General features: G+C 37.9%; 1 protein-coding gene across 3 annotated transcripts in view; it reads right to left on the bottom strand.

Annotated features, from left to right (window-relative positions):
• Positions 1-13,353, bottom strand: part of cpvl (carboxypeptidase vitellogenic like) — a 37,050-nt gene that overhangs the window by 13,704 nt on the left and 9,993 nt on the right. For all 3 annotated transcript variants that reach the window (XM_008117030.3, XM_008117031.2, XM_003224920.4), the window contains 3 exons: positions 7,443-7,651; positions 5,340-5,458; positions 870-984 (listed from right to left, as the gene is read on the bottom strand). In XM_008117030.3, coding sequence (XP_008115237.1) covers positions 870-984; positions 5,340-5,458; positions 7,443-7,651 — 443 coding nt within the window. The remainder of the gene's footprint in view (positions 1-869; positions 985-5,339; positions 5,459-7,442; positions 7,652-13,353) is intronic.

Below are 13,353 nucleotides of genomic sequence, written 5' to 3'. Positions count from 1 at the left end.
ATAACATTACTGCGTATTGAACTACTTTTTCTGTCAAATTTGTTGTATAACATGATGTTTTGGTGCTTAATTTGTAAAATCATAACCTAATTTGATGTTTAATAGGCTTTTCCTTAATCCCTCCTTATTATCCAAGATATTCGCTTATCCAAGCTTCTGTTGGCCCGTTTAGCTTGGATAAGTGAGACTCTACTGTAATAGAAAGCTGCAACATCCATATGTATATACAATTATCTTTTGAAAGATAGAAAAAATTGCTTACAATTCTATGGGATTACTTCCAGGTGAGTACAGCACATATTGTGAACATGAGGCCCTGGGGCATATTTGGGTCTCATGCCTATTTCTGGGCATCTCCCAGGAGTGATGATACTCTTTTAAAACAAGTAAGATGATTCTTCTTATTGTTTTAGTCTCACAACAGGTAATGTATGAAACCAAAAGTGAACTTCCAGCCACTTCTGGGCTCCATTTTAGTAATCGGTTAAGCCCATAGTGCTCCGAGGAACCAAATCTGGCCCTCCGACCTTACTCAGTCTGCTGTCTAAATATCACTTCCATTCCAAAAAAAACAGTATTGCAAAAAACTGCAGTGAACAGAGTGTTGGACTAGTCTGGATTAACAGGGTTCAAATCCCTCCTCAGCCATGCAAATGCACTGGGTTACTATGGGCAAGTCTTGTTCTCTCAGACCAAAGTTAAGGCAAGTTCACTCTGAACAAATCTTGTTAAGAAAATTCAATGATGGACTCATTTTAGGATGACCATTAAGTCATACATTATGTGAAGGCACCTAAAAACAACAAATGAATACTGTAATAATATTTACATTTCATTGGCACTCTCTAGTATTAGAAAGAAATACTTGCATGTGAGATTCTTGTGGACGAGATACGGCCCATGCTCAACAAAGAGGCCAAACATAGATGTTCCTCCAGGTCCGCCTTGCAGCCAAAGCAGAACTGGGGCATTCTCTGGCTGTACCTGCAATTTAAAATATTGAAATATTGAAAATATTGAAATTGAAAATGGAAAATATTTTTACATATATTCATTAATTATCTTTTAAAACCTTACAAGTAAGTGCCACTTTAATGTCTTATGAGATCTTTCTATGTAACTGATGGTCAAGCCCAAGATGAAAACTTGCTTAGATGATCAATTTAAGGCTAATATATACATCCAGAATAATCATTTCATACATCTGTGGCTGCAAAAGAAACAGGTTGAAACTTAAGCTTCCATTTCATATCACACTGTAGGTATTTTGGGGAACAAACATGATTCAACATGATTTGAATATATACCTGTGAAGTCCTAATGTCCTGCAAAAAGTGAGAATGAAAAGCTGTGTACAGTATTTACTGAATGCAGTGATCCCAAAACAAATTAGGAAAAGAACGGATAAGAGGAAAAAATTATAGTAGTAAATTTAGGCACTACACAGTGCGTCCTAAGCTCTAACTTTTTAAGAACTTTAGCCAATTCAGTTACAGAATATCTCTACAAGCATCCTATCAGACTGTATGAAATTACTCTTGGGGGCTACAACTGCCCACAGTAACCATTCTGCAAGTTGTAATACCAAAAAGAGGTATTTCCAATCTTGGAATAAACATCTGCAGATGAAAAACCATTGTTATACTCTTAAAAAGTTCCCCAAACCATCTTTACATGAATTAAAATGATTGACTCCATTTAACAATCAAAGTATCCATGCTAAAAATGTTTCTTTCTTGTTTGGTTCTCCTTCCTTTTCCCCTTGCCTGCAGAAGTCTTACAATATTTTCCTTATTAATGAAATTTGTTAATTCATCAGTCTGGATCGATATGCAAAAGGATCATGTGGCATTTTTGAGACCGAGAGAAAAATATTGGTAGCCAAAGCTTAAGTCTAATTCTTCAGATGCAGTATTCATATGTTTATGCTACCAACCTTTTTCTCTCAGTCTCAAAGAGGCTTCAAGATCCCTTTGAAACATTTTCCTTAGTAAGTGCCAATGCTCACAATGATAACTACTGGTTCCCAAGGCAAGAGAAAGGCATCCCCCCACACTGAAATGAGCAAAGCTAAGCATATGATTCCCTTGTTGCTACATCTACTGGCTGCAGTCCATTTCCTGGAATAATTCAAAATGTTGGCCAGATTTGAGTCCCACAAAGCTCTATATGGCTCAGGTCCAGTCTTTCTCAGTGGTTCCTCCCAGGCTTTGAAATCCTTCCCTAGAGAAGCTAGGATGGCTCTCTCTTTACTGTCTTTCTTACCACCAGCAAATGAAATCCACCCTTCCTGTTATTGTTGTTGTTGTTGTTCCAAAAGGCTTTTTAAGAATTGCCTGCAATGGAATTTTATTACTGTGTTGTTTTGTTGATTTTACTTTCCATTTTCTAATAGTTGTTTAAATTATTTTAAGCTTATAAACTGTTTCATTGTACTGTAAAGGTATTTTCTGTATTTTATTGAATTTTTTTGTTTATTAATCTTCACTTGTTTTATTTTTGCAAGTGCTTTGAGTCTGATGTTAACTTCAAATATTTCCCCAATTTTCTGATATGCAAACCAATGCTCTATGACAGGGGTCCCCAAACTAAGGCCCGGGGGCCGGATGCGGCCCATCGAAGCCATTTATCCGGCCCCCACAGCACAAGGGCAGAAGGGGGTTGGGCTAAATGACCCAAGGAATCTCTTTTTCTCTTACAACCCTTATTATTATTATTATTATTATTATTATTATTATTATTATTATTATTAACATTGAGGCTGGGTGGACATCTGTCAGGGGCAATACTAATGGCTTTTGGTGCACAAAGGCAGAAGGGGATAGAACTAAATGGCCCAAGGGGTCTCTTCCAACCCTCTTTATTATTATTATTATTATTATTATTATTATTATTATTAATAATAATAATAATAATAATAATAATAATAATAATAATAATAATAATAACATTGAGGCTGGGTGGCCATCTATCAGGGATGCTTTGCTTGTGCTTTCAGTGCACAAAGGCAGAAAGGGATTGGACTCAATGGCCCAAGGAGTCTCTTCCAACCCTCATTATTATTATTATTATTATTATTATTATTATTATTATTATTATTATTATTATTAACATTGAGGCTGGGTGGCCATCTGTCAGGGATGCTTTGCTTGTGCTTTCAGTGCACAAAGGCAGAAGGGGATTGGACTCAATGGCCCAAAGGGTCTCTTCCAACCCTTTATTATTATTGTTGTTGTTGTTATTATATTATTATTATTATTATTAATTATTATTATTATTATTAATAATAATAATAATAATAATAATTATTATTATTATTATTGCTCGGTGGCCAACTATAGTCCGGCCCTCCAACTGTCCGAAGGATCGTGAACTGGCTCCCTGTTTAAAAAGTTTGGGGACCCCTGCTCTATGACATGTTTGAAAAGAAAACATTTTCCAACTATTGCGCTGTTATAAAAAGGAAAACTGAACAGAACAGAAGCATTTGAGGGCTTTTGTGGTGGCAATACCCTTTTTACGTACTTAGATGTCATGGCAACATTTTGTCTACCCTGTGATTATTCTTGTAAACACTGCTGTTAAATGAAGGGCACAGACTAGATCAACTAAGTCATTACGAAAAGATCATGAGGAAAACTCAGGGTCATCCTTTAGATAATTGCAGTCTGTATCTCTGAGTTATATACATGGTTTCCAATATCTCTTATCTTGGCAACTTTGTTAATAGGTAAAAGGTTTGAAAAACACTTTTAGAAAATCCTTCTGCATACATTCTCTTCTATTGCGTTTAGAACTGCATTTATGTTTCCACTAAATCCTTCAAAACGATAAGACTGAAATTTCAACCTAAACTCTTTTATCTTCTTTGCACGTGAGCCTTTATGTGGTCATCATCAATAGTGTCCAAAGGTATTTATATATTTTTATCTATTTAGGTAACCTATACAAGTGGGACACCAATGATTCTGTAGTTTTTCAGCCTAGGTTCTTAGTGTGATTGACCCATATACTTTGCATTTTCAAAAATAAATTTCATTAGAAATGTCTTTATCATGTCGGAAGAGAAGTTGGAATGTATTTATAAACACAAAGTCAAAAACTTAGCATACTAAAGGTCCTTTGACCAGTAGCTGGCCACTTGGAGTGCCTCTGGTGTTGCTATAAAAAGGTCCTCCATTGTGCATGTGGCAGGGCTCAGACTGCATTGTAATAGGCGGTCTGTGGTTTGTTCTTTTCATTAGAAATGAGAAGCGTATAAACATTTTCTTTTCTTTTCTTGCTTCATCACGTTGCACTGGAATAAGGCAATACTGTCTTGCTCCCTCCTTGACGCTCACATGAACCATCACTCCTGTCTACTAAACCAAATAAATATATTCCTTATTCTTTTCTCATGTCTCATTTGATTGGCCAATGATCCTCATGTTGCCTCTAGATTGGTAGTTTCCCACAAGTGTCTCGGTGCAGAGTGAAAAGATGAGGTGGACCAAATACCTATATTCCATATATATATATATATATACACACACACGGACCTCCACATCCATGAGGAGTACATTCCTAGCAAGACTGTATTTACCTGAAACTGCAGATGACTTCTGGTCCCAGCATACTATAAATTTGCTATGGAGGATCCAGAAATTCCTAGAAAGATATCCTCTCTAAGAATGTTTTAGGTCTTCCAGTGTAACTCTATGGCACTTCTAAGGGAAGCATACCAAAGGACAACCTAGAGTAGGGCTTCTCAAACTTTTTCCACTTGCGGCCCCTTCCTTTTACATGACTCTAGTATATAGGTGCAGAAAAATAGATATAAAAATCAAACATTTACTGAGTACAAATCAGTAATTGCAAGAATTGCTAAACAGGCTGATTTTCCCTTTTATGAAATACAGGTGAAGCATTTTCTGCAGAGTCAACTGTAAACATTGCAAGTTTTTGCTAACAGATTTGTGTAAAATGAGTGGCGTTTTCAGTACCCCAACATTGAGCTAAGGAGACCCCATTTGAGGTCAGGACCCACAGTTTAAGAAGCAGTGGCCTAGAGGACATAGAAAATTCCTGGAGATACCATTTTTGTATGGATTTGGGTAGGTGAAACTATGGCTATGGATTCCGTGGTTACAGGGCTCTTACTGTAGTACACACAAGCCAATACTGAAAACGATATAACAGCACTCCATCCTGTAAGACTATAAATGAAAGAAGCATATAATCAGACACACGCAACCATATATAGTTTACAAAATTTTCAATATCCTTGTTAGAATACTGTCACAAAATAAGAGGATGTTCTAATGGTCTTTTTGTGCACTTAAATCAAACTACAAACCCACCTGAGCAGGGAAAAACCAGAAGAAAAGGTTGCTATTGTGAGTCTTGTTGACAGTCAGGTAGCCTGAATAGCTCTTCACATTAGCTCCTGGCAAAGAGCCCACCAAACTTAACTGCCTTCCTGTTAAAAAAAAAAAACCCAGCAGCAAGAGCAAGCACAGGAAAAAGAACAATGTTTAAGAAGTGCCCAGGAGTTCAGAAACATGCAAGAGTTCAGATACACGAGTCTCATTTATGGCTCAAACAAGATAATTTTCAAATATAGGCACACAAGTAGTTATCCTTGTACAAACAACATTTCAAAGTACAGTACTTACATATTTTGTTATTTTTGTAAAATGGCAAGGAAGCAAAACAAATTTATTTTAAAAACTGAATAAATTCCAACTTAGACCAAGATAGAAATCAACAAGCAAGTATTTCTACATAGTTGCTTTCAACTGATAAGGGAAATGCATGCCCTTCTTTCCCTGAGCTATCACACGGCCATATCTCATTTGATGCTGCCATGTGATTTACTGACTTAAATAAATCACAAATGCTAAACTGTGAGTTATAATAAATACTAAACAGTGGGTATCCTACAGTTTTGTATTAATCTGAAATTCGACTTTCTGGCCTCATGGACCAACCCACGCCAGAGCTCCCTGCCGACCTCCCCTCCCAAGCTTCATCAAGGTCAAGTTAGTCACTTCAAGGATAACATCCATCCATCTTTAGTGCAGTAAAGAATATAGTACAAGTCAAAAGAACTCCCCATACCTCAACAACCCTCACCCCCTTTCTTTTCTCCTTGTAACGTATTAGACATTTGTAAAGATGCAACTAACCAATCTATTATCCCCAATTTTTTCCTTTACTTTCCGTTGTCCCCCCCACTCCCCACTCTCCTAGTAAATGTTTAATACAAATTATTTGAGAAAAAAAGAGTATAGTACAAGTCATGCTGACCTCACTGGATAGGTTCCTCTTTCCAAGGCATTGGCATAATAGGAGAAAGCATTAATGCAGTTTGACACCACTAACTGCCATGGCTCAATTCTATGGAATCATGGGAACTGAAATTTTCCAAAGTCTTAAGTCTTCTTTCCCTAAGAGCACTGGTACTTCATAAAACTACAAATGCCAGAATTCCATAGCAGTTAAAGTGGTGTCAAGCTGCATTAATTGTACGGTGTAGCTGCACCCCTAAAGGAAAAAAAACTACTGTAAGAAGTATTGGGAAACTACAGTAGAGTCTCACTTATCCAAGCTAAACAGGCCGGCAGAAGCTTGGATAAGCGAATATCTTGGATAATAAGGAGGGATTAAGAAAAAGCCTATTAAACATCAAATTAGGCTATGATTTTACAAATTAAGCACCAAAACATCATGTTATACAACAAATTTGATAGAAAAAGTAGTTCAATATGCAGTAATGTTATGTTGTAATTACTGTATTTACAAATTTAGCACCAAAATATCACGATGTATTGAAAATATTGACTACAAAAATGGCTTGGATAATCCAGAGGCTTGGATAAGCGAGGCTTGGATAAGTGAGACTCTACTGTATTTGCATTTCTTAAGTCTGGCTATGTTTATACATCTAATCAATGGCAGAAAAGAGATAATTAAAAATCCACTCTTCAACTGACATCCAGACAAAATAAATACGAATTTCAGTTTTCAGACAATTACTCCTTCTCCTGCTACATTGCTTAGCTGTGTTGTGACTCAGGTGATGGCATGGAAACATTTCAGATACAGACCGAGCATCCTTTAACCGGAAATCACAAGTATTCCAAAATCCAAAACTGTCCACCTGGGTGGTTGTAGTAGTGAAACCTTTGCTTTCTGTTAGTTGAATGTACACAAACTTTATTTCATGCACAAAGTTATCGAAAATATAAAATTACCTTCAGATTATGGGTAAAGGTTTTTGCAAGACATAAACAAATTATGTGTTTAGACTTGGATTCCATCTCTGATGGAATAATAATAATAATAATCCAAAACACCTTTTGTCCTTAGCATTTTAGATAATAATGGATATTCAGCCTGTATTGACTTCTTTGCATACTACCAATCTACAGATCTCTTAAGTTTACAACATTTCATTTTACCTTCCTCAGTTCTGCCACTTTCAATGTAAGGAGTCAGAAACAGAGGTTGTCCGGGGTCTCCTCCTGATGACTCGCCATACTTTATTGTTTTGAAAATGATTCGGAGCAAACTCCATCGCTGATGGGCGCTGCCTAGTTCTAGCATCAAGCTCAGGCTCAGCAATGCCAGCAAAACTGTTGATATCCTGCACATCTTTTCATTCAGGCACCTAGAAGGGGGGAACAAAGAAATGCAGTTTGAACAAAACCATGAATAAACAAAGTAAAGTACAATTAGTTGCTGCAGCTTTGCAAAGAGAATCCAAGTCCCACTCAACTTCAGCAGTAGCTTTTCTTCCCAACTGTAAAAGCAGAAGCACATGTCAAACCTTGATGCTAATTTTACAACTATAACATTTTCCTTCAAATATTACACTGTTACATGTGGGACTGCCTTTGGAAAAAAATCTAAAAACATCAGGTAGTTCAAATTTGGACAAAAGATGGTTAACACGAATCATATTACAACCCATGCTTTGTGAGCTGCAGTGAATGAAGTATAGTGCTTTCCTCAAACCAGTTTTTTAAAACTGATATGAAGCTGTCTACATACTGTAGGCAAGTTTAAGGAGCCACTGGTGGCGCAACTGGTTAAATCGCTGAGCTGCTGAATTTGCTGAATGAAAGGTCAGCGGTTCAAATGCGGAGAGCGGGATGAGGTTCTGCTGTTAGCCCGTTTCTGCCAACCTAGCAGTTTGAAAACATGCAAATGTGAGTGGATCAACAGGTACCACTTCAATGAGAAAGTAACAGTGCTCCATGCAGTCATGCCAGCCACATGACCTTGGAGGTGTCTACAGACAACGCTGGCTCTTTGGCTTAGAAATGGAGATGAGCACCAACCCTCAGAGACGGACATAACTAGACTTAATGTCAGGGGAATACCTTTACCTTTACTATTAGGCATAATGCAAGTTCTCCTGTTCCACTTAGTTGAGCTCCACATAGAAACTAGCATGAAGAGGTAAGATTAACATAGTCACTTCACAGGGTGATTTACCAACTCCTTTGCCAAATACTTTCCAATTCCAGTGCATTAGATTTTATTAATATTATAACAATACACATCAAAACATTCATACAGTTTTTTTTATATGTGGACTGATGTGAAAATCATAACTTCAGAGCAAGATTTGACAAGGTCTAGCCATTCCACTGTTTTACAAGTGGAAATGTACTTTTTTCCTTTTCTGCTGTGCCTTTTTAGATTGTAAGAGAGTATGTTCCATTGAGAACAACTAGGAAACTTCAGAAGCAGATTAAAAGTTTATTTATATATGTACTTATTTCAGTTTATTTAAAAATAGAGCAAAAACAATAGAATTACTTCTGACGACTTTTTGGATAATCCATATCATATTTCAAACAGCAACAAGAGAAGATGGCATGGAAAAAATAGGAGTTTTCACATTGTTCTCATTAAATCCAATAATTCCCAAGGAAGCCTTAGTTAATCCTAAAGTGGCTTGGAAATGGGGAGTGAGGATCTGTAAAAGAAGGCATACATCCATATTGGAAAGGAAAAGTTTTCAATTAGTCATAGAAACAGGATTATTTTTCCAATGTTCTTCTGTAAGCACTGATGTGGCCAGAGAGACCAACATTGATCAATGGCAATTCTAAGAGTACACAGAATCTGTACAGCAAACAAACTGCTTTCTACTGCAAAAGGAGACTGAAGTTTTATTTGGACAAGTTCTACATTGATTTTCCAGTATTACAGATCTATATTAAACAAGCCTCTGCCGGTCACATGTCTTGGCTTAGAACAAGATGACCTCTGAAGGTTTTCCGAGAAGGAAAAAATATCTGAAGAAAGTTGTGTGTAGTTTGCATGTTTCTTTTGATCAACAAAGCCCTAAAATCATTGCTGCTTTTTTACATGAAAAGAAAAGCTTGCCTGTCTCCCCAAAACCAATGCAATTCAATAATGCAACTGTGGGTACACTAAACAGTAGCATTAATGCAATTTGACACTACTTTACCTGCCATGATTCAATGCTATAGAATTGTGAAGGTTTTTAGTCCTGTCTATCAAACAGTGCTGATGACTTAAGAACCTGCAACTCCCAAAATTCCAGTCATGGCAGTTACAGTGGTATTAGTAAGGTAAAGGTTAGGGTGCATCCTGTGATAAAGCAAGATCAAACTCTCTAGGAGGGCTGGTTTTCACATGAAAAATGGCACAAGCATTGGACTGGAGCCATATATAAAATTGCCAACTAGCCAGCCAGAACTAGAACTAGATTCTCTCAGGTAGTTGCTACAACTGAAGGTTGCAAAGCCAAATAAAATACCAGTCATGACATTCTTGCATCTGGTGTGCACACAAGTGGGCAGACAGGAGTGGTGGCGGTAGTTATGTGGTTTAAGTTATTGCTTCCTACACAACTTCTAAACCACAGCTGCGCACTCTGATGATTATTCAGTAGTTGACTTTTTGATTGATTTTGAGGTTACTCTGTGGTTTATTTGAGCAATAAATCCAACGACATACAAGGTTCAAACATGGGAACCAGGCAGCTCGGTAAACTATCCAGGTGATTCCATGCCAACCATAGCAACTTCTGTAGGAAAAATGGCTGCAGAGTAACCCAAGTTCCTCAAAAATAATGTGGTGGAGACACTGTGCCAACAAGAACCATTCATGACACTTTTGTGAGGAAAATGGCAGTTGTATTCATTTAACAGGTACGTCCTATATACAAAGGTATAATTTGCCATACATTGTAACTGGGCTGCCAATTGGGAACACTTTCCCCAACTCCTCCTTCCATTTCTTTTAAAGTCCTGCCTGTGCCCAAAGTTTACACATCCCACATAGTAAAAGAATAAAACTAAAGAAAACATTTTGCAACTCACACACAAGGGTCCTGTCACACTCCACAACAGAATACAGGCTGTGAACAGCCTTTATCTGAAGTATTTGGGAGCAGAAGTGCTTTGTATTTGGGAATATTTGCATATACAGTAGAGTCTCGCTTATCCAACACTTGCTTATCCAACATTCTGGATTATCCAACGCATTTTTGTAGTCAATGTTTTCAATACATCATGATATTTTGGTGCTAAATGTGTAAATACAGTAATTACTACATAGCATTACTGTGTATTGAACTACTTTTTCTGTAAAATTTGTTGTATAACATGATGTTTTGGTTCTTAATTTGTAAAATCATAACCTAATTTGATGTTTAATAGGCTTTTCCTTAATGCCTCCTTATTATCCAACATATTTGCTTATCCAACATTCTGCCGGCCCGTTTATGTTGGATAAGTGAGACTCTCCTGTATTTATTTTATTTATTTACAGTATTTGTATTCCGCCCTTCTCACCCCGAAGGGGACTCAGGGCGGATCACATTATGTACATATAGGACAAACATTCAATGCCCATAAACACATCGAACAGAGACAGAGACAGACAGACAGACAGACGCAGAGGCAATTTAACCTTCTCCTGAGGGGATGTTCGATTCTGGCCACAGGGGGGAGCAGCTGCTTCATCATCCACTCTGATGGCACTTACTCACTTCCTCATTCCAACGTTGTAAATTAGTTAAACTTGCCTCCCCACTTTTATAAGTGGTACCTTATTTCCTACTTGATAGATGCAACTATCTTTCGGGTTGCTAGGTCAGCAACAAGCAGAGGGTATATTTTATTTTTAATTGACGGGTGCTCACCCCGCCACGGGCTGGCCTCGAACTCATGACCTCATGGTCAGAGTGATTTATTGCAGCAGCTGTTTACCAGCCTGCGCCACAGCCCGGCCCCTGTACACATATATATACTAGCTTGGGTACCTGGCATTGCCCAAGTTATTAGAAGATGTCATCATGCCAGGTTAACCCCCTGACACTCCATCAATACTATAAGTTTGTCATGTTGGGCAAGTTTGCTCTAGATGTATCATCGATAAGGTTCAGTGTGCTCTCCAGCTGCAGGATGAATTACAACTTCCACCATGGTGGGTCAGTCCCCTCAAAACCATCCAGTACATTCAGTTAGTCACAGGGGTTCTGTGTGCCAAGTTAGGTCCAGGTCCATCATCGGTGGGGTCTGGAATGCTCTTTGACTGCAGGACAACTATAAATCCCAGTACCTACCATGGCTATAAACCGAGGTGAACTCCCCCCCAAATCTTTTCAGTATTTTTCTTTGTTCATGGGTGTTGTGTGTGCCAAATGTGGTCCAGGTCCATTGTCAGTGGGGGTCACAGTAGTCTACAACTTCCATCATGTGGAGTCAATCCCCCAAACTCTTCCAGTATGTTTAGTTGCTGCTCAGTTCTGCTCTGTTTGTTATGCAGACAGAGTGAAAAGGGTTAAGGGAGAGGTAGTATGTGGGGTCATGCTAATTCAACACCAATGGAGAAAGTAAAGAACACTGGGATGCCTACTTGTGGTGTAGGAAACATGTAAAATCGAGGAGGAAATTGTCCCAGAATGAAAGCATTCCTTGGGTAGTGGGCCATAGTATTTGGGGAGGACATTGACAGGGTTTGGGCTACATGTTCATGGTGCTCGCTGTAACCTGAAATGTCAGTGAAGTGAGTGCTTTTGGTGACTCTTCAGCACTGTGGGTTGTTGCTGTTTGTGGAGACGGGAGGCTGTCTGTGTAAGTGCACATGTTTGTCACATACGCACATACAGATTTTCACTTTTATTATGTGGAGATTGAGAGAGGGGGTATACTCTGGATACATGACTCAAGTCTAAACATGAAATTCAGATGCATTATACATACACAACCTAAAGGTAATTTTACACACAATGTTTTTTTTTTATAATTTTGTGCATGAAAAAGTTTTTGTATATTGAACCATGCATGTTGATGGAACCAACATTTAACCAACAAAAAAACAAAACAAAACAGACTGGCCATCTGCAACTTGGTTTCTTCCAGACATTATTAGGCTACACGTTCTATCAACCATAGCCAACCATCAGGGATGATGAGAACTATAGTCCAAAATATCTGGCGGTGTCATATAAAGGAAGTCGATTAGCATGGAAACACTGTTCCTGGAAACGAATCTAGCACTAATCCATGCTATTTCATTTATGTTATAGGGATATGGTTAATGCTCATTAAATCCTAGGAAAAGGCTATTTTACTCCCAAAGGACCCACAGCTGAGATTTTCCTTCATGCTCAGAAATCCAATATAAAATATAACCTGCGATTGTAAATGAAATGCTGATGATTACATCAACTTTTCTTTCACTTGGCAATCTATTGAATGTTCCTGTAACAATTTGCTGTAGTGGCATAGCTAATCAAAGGTTTAGAATTCAAATACAAAGAGATAGAACAAAAGAGCTATCCGCAGTGGTAAAAAGACAAGGACATATTAGTTCCACTCGAATAAAACCGACTGAACACTTAGGCACACTTAAAACCATCAGAATGTTCTCAATAGCTGTGAAAAGGCAGACAACGTTATCAGGGTACCACAGTTTTGCTGTGCAGGGAACAAGGGAACAGCCAAACTGAAAGGGCATCCAATATATTATTTTTTTCTTCTGCAATTCCAAATCCCCTTTTTTTGGAGGAAAAGACCAGATATTCCAAACTTCACATGTTATTTTCACATTGTATGAAAATGACAACATGTCTGTTACAGAATGGAAAACTGTGGCACTAGGAAAGCATAGGGAAACCAGAATTAGTTTTTTTCCGCAGTCTTATTGATGGGAAGCGGAACTGTCTGAGGTTAGGGGAACAAGTAGAGACAAAAGGCCTTGGAATGTATTTCCCACAGATGCAGGGATCATACACTGCTGATTTCTAAATACCGGGATACAAACCTGAGAACTTATTATGAATTAAATGAGGTTTCTTTAACAAGGCCAGAATATCATCTGTTG

Source organism: Anolis carolinensis, chromosome 6, assembly GCF_035594765.1.
Source record: "Anolis carolinensis isolate JA03-04 chromosome 6, rAnoCar3.1.pri, whole genome shotgun sequence".
Classification (NCBI taxonomy): domain Eukaryota; kingdom Metazoa; phylum Chordata; class Lepidosauria; order Squamata; family Dactyloidae; genus Anolis; species Anolis carolinensis.
This window is presented reverse-complemented; position numbering and strand designations above follow the sequence as displayed.